This window comes from Pungitius pungitius, chromosome 5, assembly GCF_949316345.1.
Source record: "Pungitius pungitius chromosome 5, fPunPun2.1, whole genome shotgun sequence".
Classification (NCBI taxonomy): Eukaryota; Metazoa; Chordata; class Actinopteri; order Perciformes; family Gasterosteidae; genus Pungitius; species Pungitius pungitius.
The window spans coordinates 5,888,614-5,905,762 of record NC_084904.1 but is presented as its reverse complement, the minus strand read 5'-3'; the positions used below and the strand labels follow the sequence as shown (position 1 = coordinate 5,905,762).

General features: G+C 44.3%; 1 protein-coding gene across 3 annotated transcripts in view; it reads left to right on the top strand.

Moving 5' to 3' along the window:
- arl15a (ADP-ribosylation factor-like 15a) overlaps nucleotides 1–17,149 on the top strand; it is a 56,014-nt gene that overhangs the window by 26,355 nt on the left and 12,510 nt on the right. For all 3 annotated transcript variants that reach the window (XM_037482625.2, XM_037482623.2, XM_037482624.2), the window contains exons 2-4: nucleotides 2,779–2,923; nucleotides 3,938–3,997; nucleotides 12,609–12,817. In XM_037482625.2, coding sequence (XP_037338522.2) covers nucleotides 2,779–2,923; nucleotides 3,938–3,997; nucleotides 12,609–12,817 — 414 coding nt within the window. The remainder of the gene's footprint in view (nucleotides 1–2,778; nucleotides 2,924–3,937; nucleotides 3,998–12,608; nucleotides 12,818–17,149) is intronic.

The window sequence follows — 17,149 nt, the reverse complement described above, 5'->3', positions numbered from 1 at the left end:
CAAAACAGCAGATAAAGAAAACCGTAAATGAATGGGCGGTAGGCGAAGGAGAAGAATACAGAATACAGAAATGTGCCCCTTGCCTCTCAAACCCCCACATCTAGTACACACCCTTGCCTCCGTGCCTCCCCTCCACCCTTTTACCCTTGCCTCCCCGCAATCCACTGCCCCCCCCCCCCCCCCCCCCAACTTGAAGGCACCGTGTTATGACTGGGGCCCGGTGTGTATTACGCACATATCTGTTAGCGCCGCGCCTCCGTTGGGACGCCCATATAAAGGACCGTCATTTTCAAAAGGTCAGGAGTGAGCCATGCACACAAGTGTTGTCCCGACACTTGGTCTGGAAAAAAGAAAAAAAGAAAAGAGAGCTGCTTGCCTGTCTGTGTCCCGTGTCCGTCTGTCTACGGGGCTATGTCCCAGAGTGTCTCGGATGTCCTTTCTCTTCTCCTGTTTCCTTCACCAGCCCCACTTTTGATGGGAAATCAAATGTGATGCCCCAGCTAGTGTAAATTGATGGCCAGTTCTGTTTTTTTTCTGTGACCAGCTCTCTGAAATACCACAAGGCAAATGTGATACTGCCGTTTTTAAGCAGGCATTATTACCCTCATTAACACCATCGCTGAGCATAGTGCAAACTGCAAAGCATATCGGTTGAAGTGTAACTTACCTTTTAAGAGGAAGTGTGCCTTGAGCGTTGAGCAAGGACACAGTCCCCTGCCCCCTCCACCCAGATCCTGTGTAGGCCCGTTGGAGATTTCCTTTGGCAGTAATGATGTCGATGAGGAAGGTCAATCACTGATGATCATTGGGGGGAAAACACTTTTGCAAGCCAATATTTGCCCCATTGTTTGGCCTTATGGTACTAAAAAACATTTTTATTGAAATGTATTGGTTGCAATGGGGAAAATGCATGCCTTGTGTATAATCATTGATACTTTTCTCATACATTACATGTTTTCCAGGCAACACTTTGGACTAATAATCAGAGAAGGATGTGGTTTTGGGAGTTTGGGCGCGTCATCCGCTAACTGGAAGCTAGACGGGCTGATCCCTGGCATGCTGAACTCCCTAAAGATGATGACTGTATGTGTAGAATGATCATTTACACAAGACCAGAAGGTCAGCATCTGTAGATTTCTTGACCCGACCTTAAACGAGCACCACTACACAGCAGCAGTGTCTCTGGTCTGCTGCCAGGACGCCTAGTGTCACCCATTAAATATCCTGATGTCTTTTGACATATTGATCGATCTATTGATAGATCTCTATACTTGATGTCCAGTTCTAATCACAGCCATCGGTCTGGAACCTTCTGACATTGTCACGGGCCGGTGTGAAACAGGAAAGGAGGCGTGTCTTGGAGCGATCAAGCCTTTTGACGAAGGGGTCCTCGTCAATCTGCTGCTGTCAAAGAGAGCCAAAGGTGGGGAGTTCCTGTCTCTCTCGCTCACACATAGATGGGGGAGGATCAGGGGCCCAAGTGTCCAGTGAAATCAGCACTGTCCACAGAGGGAGAGTTGGCGGCGGGAGCTGTCCTGCTTGTCTGCTCCCGCAGGTTTTCTTTCTTTCATGTTGTTGTTGTCATGTTCACATCAACTGGAGTTTATCTGATATGGGAGGCTGAATAAAGAACCATCCTCTAACTCATAGATTCCTGTGCGCCCTTTGAAAGATCCCACTATCAACCGAGACAAATCCTTCCCACTCGCTTCAGGGAAAAGTAAGAATCGGAATGACTTCATCTGACCTCCGCCCTCTTTCTGATGTGTGTTTCTGATCTCGCCGGTATCCGAGAAGAGGAGTGAATTTCCCTTTGACCAACCCGAGGGGTTCACCCAGAAGTCGTGGGGGGGTCGGGTTGCTCAGCTGACGTCTGGTTTTGCTGAAGCGGATTCCCACACCACCTACACATTGCCATCAAACGGCAGCCCTGTTTGGGGCCAGGCTCTGAAAGCCAACCCTGGCGGTCACTAAAGTCTAAGAAAAGAAGCGCCTCACCAAAACTGCCAAACATAGTCTGACGTTAGTACACAATATTTGGTACAACTTTTAATGGCCCAAGCTCACCTGGAGAAATGCACCATCTCAGTTTGACCCTGCACTTGACAAGAGCAGCACCCTATCCTCATCCTCTGAAATCTGATATGGTCTGTTTGTGTGTGTGTGTGTGTGTGCCCTGCCTTGTCCAGACTGGTTCCTGTCTTGCTAATAAAAGAGATCTCTTTTTAGTTTGGTACACTGATCTCTGCGCAGTAGTTTTTAAAGATCTCATTGACGGTGCACACTGCATTCGCCCCTTAATGTCTCACAGCAGGCCCTCAGTCCCAGGCTGTGATTCATGGGATGACAGGTCTGCCTCCGGTCGCCACAAGGGCCCAGTTAGACGGGGGCCAGGCACACACACACACACACACACACACACACACACACACACACAGACACACACACACACACCGATTCCACTGACAAAGTTAGGTTGCGCCAGTTGCACAATCCTATTCCCTTTTTTCTTTTGTCACATAGAAAATCGTGAAAAGTAAGACATCTTATGCTTTAAACCTTGTCTTTACTCCATTTTTCTCTCCGTTTAAATATTGTTAAACATTTTGCTCAGTCGGAATCAGATAGACCAGACCCGATGTGTACTGTGGTTCCCTGCTTCATCGTACAAAGCCAGCTGTGATGCACTGGAGTCTTCCTGCAAAGCTAGGAACGCAGCAGTTTATTCTTAGAACACAGGCTACCTATTTGTTTCACAGGTTTTCTTTTTTGTTTCAGTGTTTCCGGGCACTGTGCTGTAAAGGGCCGCCACCGCCGAGGCCGGAGTACGATGTGGTGTGCATCGGCCTGACGGGTGCCGGGAAGACCAGTCTTCTCTCACGGCTCTGCAGCGAGGGCTCTGACGGCGTCGTTCCCACAACAGGTACTAAAGATCACTTTAATGGAAGCCCCAGCTCTCAGCACATCTCCCCATCTTCCTTCCTTCACAAGTGCTTTCAAGTGTCGAGAGCACGCTGTCCTCCCCATCTGGAAATTCAGGTATCGCAGCCCTCCAACGTCAGGGGTGTGCTGGGGGGGGGGGGGGGGGGGGGGGCACCCACTGGCGTGTTTGAGTCGGGCCACTTTCTTCTGGTGACTTAAGTGTGTCCAGAGGAAGAGGCTTTAGGGTTAGTACATCACTTCACTCGCCCCTTCTTCCTGCACACGCAATGCTCTCCCTCAAGGACCCTCCCCCCCCCCCTCCCCGATCAACCCGCTCTCTGAAATGAGATTTATCCGTCAGCACTGTCTTCATCTGCCAACATCTAAAGACAGATGAACAACGAGGGAGAGGTCTCCTGCGGTTTCTCCTTCATGGTTTTGCGGTGTCGTAATGTGCCTGAAAACCACGTTTAGCAGATAATTCAGATGTTTTAGTGAAATCCTAATCAGTTGTCTGTCTCATCCCTCCTCCTGTTTGCGAACATTTCCAGGAAACAAATTCCCACCGAGACAGTTTGGAGCATAATTTGTGCAACCTCGCTCCTCCAGCGGGTTCCTTTTCTAGCTGCGTACAACCGCAGACACAAACCACGTAATAGATGGTAGCACTTGAGCGCTTTCCTTCTCAAACTCCCAACGCAGAACAAAATACTGTTGTTTTTCTGTTTTTCTAAGCCGGGACCACACTAAGCGCTCTCCTCTTTCGCTTTCACAACACAAATACGTTGTCAGTTTTCCTGCGTGTTCACCAGCTGCTGGTTTAGAAAAATAAAGATACACCAGATATCCAATGACTACAAATCTGTTTTCTTTGAGGAAATGTTTTTTTCTCACTAATCAAAACCAAGCCAGCCAACAACGGGCTTCTCATGACTCTTAACATGTGCCGTCCACAAACCAACAGTTTCTTTATGTCACAACAACAACAACAGCCTTTTATTTGTATGTCCCCCAGGTTTCAGCATCAAAGCAGTGCCATTTCCAAATGCCATCCTGAATGTAAAGGAACTTGGAGGTAAGCCTGTAATGCATTCAGAATTTCATATGACAAGTTGTTCCTTTTTGTGGTTTAAGTCTGTGAGGTGAAGTATATTGACCCAACCGTAGATTGAATATAAGAATTGGACGTAGTCATGGTGACTACGTCAGTGCGGACTGACGTGTTGAAACCTTGAGTTCTGTGTTTTGCCTGGGCTTTAGCGTGTTTTTAAGAATGAATCACAATATACCCACCCTAAAGCATGCTCTGTTTTATGGACTATGTGACTCTGAATGGACCACCATTTACTAAATGAACATAATGCTGTAACTGAAGAAGACTTGAAACTAGAGGTTCAGACCATAAACTCATCTACTGAGGAAATACATCTCATAGACTTAACTCATTTTAAGAAACTTGCATATTGGCTTCACTTGCCCATATACAGTGGGTGGTCAGTATTCAGATTCTTTGCTGTGACGCTCGTATTTAAATCACATGATGTCCATTTCTTCTGATCCTCATTGAGATGGTTCTACACCTTCATTGGAGTCCTGCTGTGTTTAATTAAACTGATTGGACTTGATTAGGAAAGGCACACACCTGTCTATATAAGACCTTACAGCGCATGTCAGAGCAAATAAGAATCATGAGGTCGAATGAACTGCCCAAGGAGCTCAGAGACAGAATTGTGGCAATGCACTGATCTGGCCAAGGTCATAAAAGATCCCTAAGGTTCTTAAGAGCACAGTGGCCTCCGTAACCTTTAAATGGAAGAAGTTTGGGATGACCAGAACTCTTCCTAGACCTAGCTGTCCAGCCAAACTGAGAAATTGTGGGAGAAGAGCCTTGGTGAGAGAGAATCACTGTGGCTGAGATGCAGAAGGGAGATGGGACAAAGTTCCACAAAGTCAACTACCACTGCAGCCCTCCACCAGTCAGGGCTTTATGGCAGAGTGGCCAGACGGAAGCCTCTCCTCAGTGCAAGACCTATGAAAGCCTGCATAGATTTGCAAAAACCCATAAGGACTCCCAGACGATGACCAAGACCAAGATTGAACTTTTTGGCGTTAATTCCTAATGGTATGTGTGAAGAAAACCAGGCACTGCACATCACCTGCCCAATACAATCCCAACAGTGAAAAATTGTGGTGGCAGCATCATGCTGTGGGGGTGTTTTTCAGCTGCAGGGACAGGACGACTGGTTGCAATTGAAGGAAATATGAAGGCGACAAAGTACAGAGATATCCTGGAAGAAAACCTCATCCAAAGTGCTCAGGACCTCAGACTGGACCGAAGGTTCATCTTCCAACAAGACAAGCACACAGCTAAAATAATAGAGTGGCTTTGGAAAAAGCTCTGTAACCATTCTTGACTGGCCCAGCCAGGGCCCTGACCTAAACCCAATAGAGCATCTCTGGAGAGACCTGAAAATGGCTGTCCACCAATGTTCACCATCCAACCTAGAACTGGAGAGGATCTGCAAGGAAGAAGGATCCCCAAATCCAGGTGTTAAAAACTTTCACATCATTCCCAAGAAGACTCATGGCTGTACTCGCTCAAAAGGGCACTTCGACTCAATACTGAGCAAAGGGTCGGAAAACTTATGACCATGTGATATTTCAAATTTTTCTTTTTTAATAAATTTAAAATTTTTCTAGATCTGTTTTTTCTGTCAAGATGGGGTGGTGAGTGTACATTCATGAGAAATAAAATGAACTTTTTAGATTTTAGCAAATGACTGCAATGAAACGAAGAGTGAAAAATGTAGAGGGGTCTGAATACTTTCCGTACCCACTGTACAACTAATATTAGTGTAAGACTTTAATGTTTAATGATGTGTCTGCTGCGTTTTCAGCCTCTTGAGTCCTAAATTACACCGGTGCATCGCAATAACATGTTTTTTGTTCAGATAAACAAAACTTGTCCTGTTATTATCTCCTCTCATCTCCTCACATTAACGATGTACTGCAAGGATGCAAATGCTGGCCTGTTTGTTTTCTTGTTTTCTTTTGGCCTCCGGTAGCATCACACCTTTTGGTCTCAGACGTCAGACCTTGTTAGTGTTGCGAAGTGGCCGTGTTATTCCTGGAAACGCACAGCACTCGTGGAAGCCGTTTAATAAGCAGAGACGAGAGAGATGGACGTAGGTAAACAGAGCGCATGCAGCGGGGAGGCTTCCAGTCCTTTAAAGGGAGTTGTGGAAGAGTGGTTTTAAATCAGTGCTTCCCCCCCCCCCCCTTCCCCTCACCACCAACAGCTCACGACACCATGGAGAAGAAAGTGTTGTGTTGTTGAGGGTGAAGGTAATTTATGTTGTTTTCCACGCGTCATATGGGCACATGACCGGATTAGTGACAGTTTTTAAAGGGGCACCCGTCTCAGCCTCTTAAAAAGATGGAAAACACACACAAAGAGGCACAGGGGACCACCATGCCAGATTATGGCGGGGGGATATTGACATGCAAGATCTAGTTTGCTGTCATGTTGGGTAGACGCTTGGTCTTAGAGCGTAAATGACAGTAATCCGGAGTCAGGGGAGTCTGTGCTCTTGCGTGTCTCCGCCGGTCAGTGTTCACGTCGTTTCCTGCTTTGCAGCTGCTTGTTCTCTTCACTTAGCCCCGGCTGGAGCAAAGGAAGAAGCACTCGTTGAGAAGCTTGAAGAAGAGAAGCACTTACCATGTACTTGCTTCATTCCTTCCTGCCTGTCCCGACTGAAAAGCATTCTCCCTTTTATATTCGGAGACGACGGGTCGGAAACACCATCGAAGGCACAAAGCGATAGTCGTAGATAGTAGCTTCCTCAGTAAAGCCCAAACTGTGGCACTTTTGACCTTCTGTGGCTCCATCCTGGCTGCTTGCTTGGTAGTTTAGGACCCGGGAGTTTTACACATCAAACTCCTTCATTGCACAGGCCCTGACGCATGGGCGTAGTGTTGGCGTTAGGCGTAAACATAGCAGAAGTTTGCTGACTCTGCACCAGGAATCCTCTTGAGAGCCAGGTCTCCTCTCCGACTTTGAACCCACTCAAGTGTAGTTGAGGCACGAAGCAGCCTCGTGGTACTTCTCTCATGCATGTGTCGTCAGGTTCCCTGCGATTTGTTTTGGTTGTTCTGTCCTTTGGTCCTTTATTGACCTGGGTTTAATTGTAACTGGGTCTCCACATGTGTGTGTATATCATGTGAAACAGGGAGAGTGTCTCAGGATGAACAGAGAAAAAAACAATTAAAATCTCTAAGTCCCAGCATAGCTTTTATTAATACAAGAAAGTCTAATTTATTTGGTGTCCAGAGCGGAGATGCATAGAGAATAGAACAAAGTGTGTGGTCTGTAACTCGCGTCTGTCCCTTTTTGTCTGAGAAGTCCATTCCCTGCAAAGACGAAAAGCAGTTGCACATCACTGAAGCTTTTTCAGATGAAATCCTGCATGTAGCAGACAAACATGGCGTAATGTGGAGAATCCTCTCGTGCTCTGCATCACTGATCATAACATGAGCCAGACAGACAGGCACGGCCAGGTCTCAAGTCCCAGGTCCCCACCTTGCATTACTTTAGTTGGATGTCATCAGGAAATTCACTGAGGAACAAATTGTTACCCAGACAGAACTGAGTTTTCTCATTTATTTCATCAGCATGGTACCGGACCCTTTGTACTTGTGTTAAAAAAGGGCGCCCATGTCTCTTAACTCTGTCGACATTGAGAATATCTGGTGATGTTAAATATGGTGTTTTCTACCCGTCTGGTGCCAGATACAGGGATTAGTTGGGAAGGGCACCTCCGGGGACACGGGAAGGAATCTATCAGGAGTGTGCATTAGTCTGTGTGTGTGTGTGTGTGTGTGTGTGTGTATGTCTGGAAGGTGACATGACGTCAAGTCTAGACAGGCCATTTCACAGTGTGCGTTCATGCCACACAGCGACAGCTGATGAAGACGTAGTGGTAATCATCAGGCTTTGCAATGCTCCTCTATCTGTTCAGGTACTTTTGGAATGCAGACCTTTTTTATTTATTTGACCTTTATTTAACCAGGTAAAATCCATTGAGAACCAATTCTCATTTACAAGGATGACCTGGCCATAAGGCAGGCACAGTCTACACAAGTGACACAAACCTTCCTTTGCGTTAGACAAGATGTGACAAAGTGAGGATGATATTTTAGATTGTCACTTGGTATGTTATTTGATGCTTGGTTTGTTCCTGATAAAGGTTGGTTAGATACTATAATAGGCGGCACATCAAACCAACTTTTGAAGTCAAAATGTCAGATACTTTAAAGATTTCAATGGCAATAAGGACAGTGACGCCGTAGTTCATATTACTCTCTGTGCATCATTTTCCCAACGTATTACTCCCAAATATTAGTAAGTGCCACAATGAGGCTGCAGGTAGAGGTCAGTATTGATAGCTGAAGTGTTCACCCTGTCACTCCAGATCCTTCCTCAATGAACCAATGCTCAATGCTCACTAGCCCCAGCGCTCCCCTCCCATCGGTTTAGTTCGACAGAAAGAAAAAACAAAAACCGGTCTGTCTGTTTTTCGTTAGGGACACTTCAAAGCAGGTCGCTCTGTGTTCCAACTTCTAAGAATGAAAAAAGGAGATGATTATTAACATGTTTGCGTTTTGTTTAAGGTGCCTGCAAAAAGCATGAACCATAAGAAGCAGAAATGAATGAGAAAGTTGTTGGAGGCGACGATGAATCTGAAACCAATACATCAAATGGAATGAGCCTCAACAGTAGCCTAATTCAGAATAAGTGGAAGTACTTTCAACGACAAGCTTTTTAAGTCTGCAAGGACTTCAGAAAACACTAGTTATTAAACACAAGGAAAAAGAAAATCTGAATCCAAACTCTTCAGCAGAGGATCTGCTTTTCATGTATTTTGCAATGTAATTGCTTGCTGATGTTTTACTGGCAGTTGGCTCCAAAGTTCAGTTTATTCCCTCATCCAGAGCACTGTAACATTTTTATTATTCTCTGGATTTTTCACTATGTTTTGAGTGTCGCCTTTTGTGCCTGTACGCGCTGATTAAAGCTAATTATATCCATACGTTTGCATACAAACAGCCAATGTGCCATCCCACTTGTGGGCTAGCTGCTGTTTGGCCGGGCCGACGTAGCATAAATTGTACTGCATATGTACTGCTTGTCTGGCTTCTCAATTTTAGAATTGTTTAAAAAAAACAACTGAAATGAATTTCTGAAAATTGCTCACCATACAGACATGAAAAAAGCTGAAATAGGGGGGAAGGCTTGTTAGAATAGGTTGAAGAATTTTAAGAGGATTTGAAAATGAACTCTATTGGAAAACCATGTTTAAGTTTATGATTTTTATTTATGTATATTCAATTGTAAGAGCTAGAAAGCAGAAAAGTCCTAGCACCCTTCTCCTGAACGGGGCTGGATATTTGGATATTTGAACGGTTTTAATAGCTAACAATTTGAAGCCGTTTAAAATGTTTAAAACACATATAGAATAAATAGAATACTACTAGAAAATGCATTTCCTGCGGCAAATGCAATGAAATGCTGAAAGATTAAAGCTGACAGCTAAAAGCTAAAATGAATCTCAAAGAATGAAATCAATCAAAAACTAAAAATGCAGATGTGATACTATTAGTCATAGTAGCATGTGTAGTAAGATTAATGGTAGTAATAATAGCAGCATAACTACTAGTAGTACTTTTGGTTATAGTAGTATGACCTGGTGATATTCTGCGCACAAGAGCCACAGACTACTATAGTGAAAACGGTTTATTAAATACTAGTACTGGTACTGGTCACTTTAGTATAACATAGAAAATAGACCTAGAATAGGGGACTAACTTGTAACATGTATCGGAGTCCGTGTAAAGGCATTAACCATGTAGTAAAGTCCCAAAATATAAAAGAATAACACTTAAAATCACAGCAAATAAGATGACTAAAACAACAACCGACACCATACAACAAACGCATGCAAGATTGCTGCTCTATCACCCTGTCACTCCCTTCAACTGCTGAAGCAGCATTTCAACAATAATGAGTGGAAGAAAGCTTAGAAGAACAATACTTGGAGTGCTCAAAAGCATTGCTACAATTACAATTCTTTTATTGCCTTATTGTTTTGTGTATGGATCAGAAATAGTTGCAAAAAAAAAATTGAAAAGCTTGACAGGCTTGACGTATCATTAAAGTCATCAGCACAAAAGAGAAAGTACCTCTTGGTCGCTCATGGTTTTAGTTGCAGATACAGATCTGTTTGTTTTGTAGTAGCAGCTTGTCTACATGGCTCTAGAATAGTATTTAGGAAATAGTCTACTTTGTTAGTTAAGCTAAGATGATGATTCAGTGATCACAGAACGACAATGAAGGCCCGTTATGCAACACTGTTAAAGCCGCAGTTCCCTTTTCTGTCTACAAGTGTATTGTTTCTGTCTAGAGGTGTAGATATCTATCATAGATAATATCCGGGAAGCTGTGGTAAAGTTACACTTCTTCTCAGATGCTGATGGCGATCACATCAGGTTTTAAGGCTTATTGCTTCCAACCTTGAGAGGAAATAGCCCTTGGTTGAACTCCAACAGAGATTAAATCCAGCATAGAACAGCAAAACATTCTGCATTCTTTGGCCGACGGTAGCCTCAGTAGACAATGATGTAATGCAGCATAATAAGCCATGAGCCACCCGAGGCAGTGATTCACAGTGATTTTACAACAAAATGTAATTCAATGTAGTTCTTGAGCATCGCACAACGGTGGCCAAAAAACACACAAACGAAATGGAGGAAACATGTATCTATTTAACATTTATTTGATTATCTCTATTAATTCTGCTGTTGATCAAGGATTGTTCAGCGGATGTCATTGCTGGTACTGCTGTGTTATCAGTCTCTGGTTAGTTGTGTTTATTTATTTGTGCTGTGGAAAAGGCAAGGTGCTAAATGGTGTGTGTGTGTGACTGACTGACTGACTGTCACACCCTGATGACAGGAGCCACCTGCCCACCAGAAACACAAACACCTTCCACACACCGGTGTCTTACCCAAGGACACACTAAAGTGGACACTGCCCGAGCCTGGAATCGAACCGCCAATCATCTGATTGCAGGACGACCTTGCCCTCCACTGACCCTCAGTCGCCCCCCCAAGGAGAATTTTGCTGCAGCATCATCTATTGCTGTAGCGTGTATGCCATGGAGCCAATCAACCGCATGGGCTCATACGTATAGTCTCTTACCCTGTTCCTGTTACGTTAGAACCACAACTGGGGGGGACAGTGACCCAGGGGTGGGTCATGATCGTCCTTCAAGCAGTTTAATCTCCAGCTCTGGTAGTCCATTGACGTTGTGTCCAAGGGAAAGAACCTTTACAACAAAACTAGAGACAGGCGTCCATAACAGGTTGCATATACATTGAGTTTAGCTGGTAACTTTCCATAGCTGGTTTGTCTGCTTTGAAGTGAGACAAAGGGCCGCTGGCTTTGACCACAACCGTGACGGCTACTTCTCCCTGGCTCCCCACACCTAACCCCTCATATGGTATTTCACCCTTTGTGCCATCTTCCACCAAATCCTGTCCATCTCTTCCAACCACTTACCCACACTTAGCCCACCCAATGAATATAAAAATCAGAACCGGACACGTTAAGAGTTCAGCCAATCATAATCAAAGACCAGAACTATTGGTGTTATATCGTATGTTTCATAACATTTTGCCCTCGATGGCAGTATTTGTGCTCTCGCCTTTACTAACACAACAGCTTGCTTTGACCTTAGAATAATTACGTCTCAGTCAAGTCCAAAAGTATGAAACATCATTATTAATTTAATACAAGCTATTTATAGAGGATAAAAACACTGTTAAGTGGTGAAGAAGTAGAAAAGAAGCAGAGGAATGAAGTCTCCCCCATGGTGCACTTATTTCAATACTGATACGTAGCTGGGTTGCCGGCGTCCCCCAAGAACCCAGGCGTGGTGTTTGGGAGTCCTCCCGTCAGGCCAATAGGTGGCAGAAGCTGCCAACGAGAAGTGGCGGACATTCCACCCTCTCGAGGCAAAGACGAGAGAAACTTCCTACTCAATCTCTCAAGAGCCACTTTGTTTGGTTTGTAGTTTCTTCATTAAAGTAGATGGGAAGCTGTGGTCCACTTGTGGTCGGTCAGTCACAGTGGATGCAAGATGTCCTAAAGAGCATGAGTAACACGGAGGATGTGACCCGCGTGTCGTGGTATTGAGTGAGTGGGTCAGCATCAGTTGAGAGAATCGAAAGCAGAAGCTGTCTTCATTTCAAACATTATAAAGAACACGTTTTATTTTGTATGCATTCAAAAAATAAATAAGAGCAGAAAACGCCCATTTCATCACACCTTGAACTAACAATGCTATAGACCTTAAATGCTGTAGAGATTAAACCGAAGTGCGTGTTGCAGAAACAGTACATCCCTCATTCCCTTTTATTATTAGCAAATCGTCATTATGTATATGACGCAAATATTTGCCTCGTGGGATGCGTGTGATAATTATATTTGTCAAATATGTCCATTTAGGCGATGTCTTGATGGTCTTCCAGACACTAATTAAGTTTTTTGTATTTGTCATTTTGTCATATGCTTATTAATTAATTATTGACTGCAATGTCACATTGAATTGAACCCCATTTGTCTACAGGAGCGGACAACATAAAGAAATACTGGAGTCGTTACTACCAGGGATCACAGGGCGTCGTCTTCGTGTTGGACAGTGCCTCGTCGGATGAGGAACTCGAGGCTGCACGTAACGAGCTCCACTCGGCCTTGCAGCATCCGCAGCTGTGCACACTGCCTTTCCTCATCCTCGCCAACCACCAGGACAAGCCTGCTGCAAGAACGCCAAACCAGGTAAAGCCAAAAACCAAGCCGCTGGTGACACTTTACAGGGCTGCACTATCCAGTGCGTCTCTTGTTGCAAGTAGCTTACATTTGTATTCAATTTAAGCACTGCAGCTTCCGCATCAATTTAGAAAAGGTAGTTTTGTCTTTATTACACAGACCCACACCTACTAAATAAATGATACCCAGCAAGTGTGCTGTGATGTTAAAAGTCTAAAGAGGTTGGTTTCAAGGCTGTGCTCTTGCAGACAACAACCCAGGTCAGGTTTCTCAAGGTCAATTCTTCCCCTCCGCCATCAAAAGATTGTTTTAAAATTTGTTTTGTGGAAAGAGAAACCTCATCCCGATTTGGGAAACCGAAGTCTCCTCCTGCAATCAGGCCTTGCACAGGAGTTAGCAGCTAAGTCTCTTGATGCTAGCTTGTGTGACATAGGGCCAATGCCATGAAGGTTACCCCATTCAGATGTTTAAGTGTTGGTGGCGAGTGGTTGCCAAATGTGTGATGGGCCGAGTAGACTCATTCGCCTGCTGAGCCACAGCTATTACGAGTAGCTTTGTGGTGTGAAATCTCTGTTGTGAAAGGAGCCAGAGCACGTACGCCTTCGCTTCAGCAAAAAACGATGAACCCAAATGTATTCATGAGTGAACTGGGAATGTCTGGCTACGGGCCTTCTGAATAAAGTCTCCAACTGTCACCTCTGGACGACTTCTTTTCACATGTTGTTGGAAGCTGATGATATAAGAGTTGTGGCCTGGAGGTCTTTGGTGCCTGTCTCGCCCTGTTTGCCCGCTAATAGAACCCGCCAGTTGTCGAGCTGAAACTGGAGGCTGTCAGGTTTTTGAATGACAAGAATGTGGAATCCAGAGGGATTGCAGCTTCTGTTGTTGCAAAAAGTGTGGCGAACTCATGAAGACCGACTTTTGGTTTGCTTCCACATTGTTCTGCCAATCCATCCGTGGAGCAGGGGTTTCTCAGCAGGGGAGGAGGATCGCGAACCTCGACTGGGGATATTACTGGATGGTGTGGAAGGAACACTTGAGCAACGTCTGTACTCCGCAGACATCTTTGTGGGACTTCTCTACTCACTCCCAGAGTTATAAGATCTTTTTTTCCGAAAGCTATAGATAATAAGAAAGTTTCCCATGGTAATGGTCCAGGGATGGAAAATCGTCCCTGTGAGATTCAAAAGACTCTTAATGTTGTTTGACTGTCTTTTTTGATACGGCTAGTGAGCTTGAGTTATTTGGGAAGTAACACAATCGATTATCAGCTGTAGGCCAATAAGCCTCTGGGGTCTATATTTCTGCAGTTCACAAAACAAGTGAAGTCAGCAAATATCTTAGATTCCTTCAAAGTCCGCTGCTCTTGAGATACGGCACAAGATTCAAGACGACTTGTGCAACCACGTTCTCTACCAAGTAGTCTCTTTACATTTAGGACTAGGCGCGAGAAAGGAGACTTCAACCGACTGGATACTTGTGGTGGGTTGTGACTTGAAAGTAATTAATTTGATGGATACAAGTGGCACAAATGCATTTCTTTTGAAGGGTGGGTTGAACAAAACCGCTGCTCCTTCAAACTAAAAGGAGACAGTTAAGTTGGTCTAGAAATCTTAAATCCTATTTGCCACATCCAGCTGAGAAGAGACTCCAGGACTGTGTGACCGAATGAGAGACTATGATTGCCCGGGTTCCAATGATTTGGGTCTGTCTCTAAGAAGCGTGTTAATCTGTTTTATGGTCATCCTTTGTTTTTGTACAACTCTATTTAACATTCACCTCAAGCGCTGCAGATCATGTCCTTCCAAGATGTTTGCTATCTTTGCTGGTAAACGGTCCAAGAAGCAGCGTTTCTGGAAAACAGATCCCACCATTTATTTTCCCGTTCTAATGTTTTTTCCCCTCGGGGAAGTTTTGCGTTGTGTGCTCATATTTTATTTGTTTGGCAGGTTAATTTCTGTCATCCCATCTTCAAAACTAAAGACACGTTGTATATCAAGCATCAGTCGGATCATTTTAGGAATCATATTAGCTCGGAGTACAATTCCCAATCACGTTCCATCCATATATTTTTTGACAAAGTTGTCCCACGGCTCTGCTCTTCTAATCCTCTTTGTATGCTGACTGAGTAGGAAGCGATGCCCTTCTGCGTATTGGGGCTTCTTAGCAGAGCCCCAATACGCAGTTTTTTTTCCAATTCTATTTCATTCTTCTCTATTGTCTCAAATAGCTGTTTGCCACTCCACCAACAGACGGCATGTGATAGTTAGAATATAGTAGAACGTCACGTTGTAGGTCATGCCACCACCTCCCCCCCCCCCCCCCCCCCATCCCCCCCCTGGACAGAATGAATCATTACTTGTGGAGGAAGAAATGAAATACAGCATCACTAGGGTAGTCTGTCCCACCCTCTCTCTCTCCCACTGTTTGCTAGCCTTGCACTACCATTCCACCTCCCTCACAGAAGGAGCCTCTTGGAGGAGGATGTTATGGATAGCATTCCCTGTGTGATGCTTGCTCATGTTTCAAAAACCTGGAACTTCACTTTCACACACACACATACACACACATGCATCATCTGCAGATCTTTTTGAAAGCTAACAAAGAGTGATGCCTGTAGAGAGGACCATCTGCGTTTTCCTAGCTCGGACCACCGGTGTTGCTGCTCTCTGGTGAAGTTGGCAGTGGGAAGGGATGGAGAGGCGAGTCCTGTACCCACTTCTGTTGTTACCCAAACTCTGGTGAAAAGCCATGACTCCACTTAAGTCTGTTTATTTTAGTTTAACTAATCAGCATGTGTTGGTTGCGATCAAGCACGAGCGCTTGCAGTCAACGAACCCCACTGATCTTATTGATATTTCAAATGGCAGCTGCAACGACCGGTCTCGTTGTTGGCCCTCATAGTGCAACCAATCATTCCAGTCTGTGAGCCCTGTGGCCCCTATCACCACTGGTCCTAGCGTGATGTGTCCTCTGCCACACCCTTCATCAGTCTCTGGAGGTATTGAGTTGTCTGAACTGTTTGCAAACAACAATGACACGAGAGACTGGCTCATGTCAGTCACCAAAAGGCGTTGGCAGATTCATTCGAGTTCATGAAAAATAACTTGCATAAACAGTTGATCGGGTCGACAGAGGATGCTAAGTACTAAGGCAGTGCTGTTCATACGGCCTCTTTCATAGCTCGACATGGGTCACTATTCTCTATTTGTTTGCAGCATCTCACTGTTTCTCACTCATTATTGAAGTCCATATATCCTGATTATACGGATCCCGTAATACAGCGCATTTTAAGTTTCTCTCCAATCTCTCCTCTTTTTTATGACTCATTTAGTCGTGCTGTCTAATAATGCACTTTTGCAGGGTCTCTAGGTTGGGTTGTGGGCACAAGAGAAATATTGTTACTTGGCATAGTTTTCTAAGTGCTTGTATATTCATTGTAATCCATTTGTGTGTCTTAAATTACACGGTCATTAAGGAGTGTTACCATGCTGGCGTGCGCATTTCATCATCTGACTCATTGCTGTGTCATTGACTGAGTGTTCAGGAAGTCATGAGTTATATCCTCGAAGTCCAAACTAAATAATAATAATTTTAAAAAAATCACAGACTCCTCCTCTTCTTTTTCCCTGTACTAGTGAAGGGCTTTGGGTGAAATTGTGGGTTGCACTGTTAAAACTGAGATGAAAACAGGAGTCTGCTCAACCACTGGGGAGTGCAACAGGGCAAAGCCCACAGCATCTACACGGGTCTCGTTTATTTTCAGTCCTTGGCAGGTTCCCATGCCGTCGCTTTCAGTTCACTTCCACAGGAGCTTTCACCTCCGTTGTAATGCTTTCATTAAGAACAAAATAAGCTTTATTTCGACAGATGCAAATAAAAAGCTGGGAAGGACCCTTAAACATACTCATTCATACAAAGTGGTACTTAAAGGCACATAGGAAGGTTCTCTTCAGCCCAAAGTGGTTTTTTTGCATTATGTAATGATTATTTATCCAAAAGTATGTGCCTGTAGAACCCATTGGATATGTCAGGTTTTGTTTAGTTTTTTTTTTTTTTTAAATAGGAAATTTACATTTCTGAGCCTTTTGTCACACAGTAATCTCCTACAGAAAACACAAACTGCCAGTGACAGCTTTACTCTATGGAGGGATTGTGATGTATTTGCTTTCTTTGTTGCCACAATAAGAGCCTCTATCTAATGTGAGAAGCCATCCCATACCTCATCCCAGAAATTAATTCCAATTAGTTCTCATTTGTAACAAAAGTGAAATGTTCTTGCTCATTGTGACGACTGTAAATGGCCTCCACTCTTTTGGTTTGTCTGCAGGAAGTTTAAGA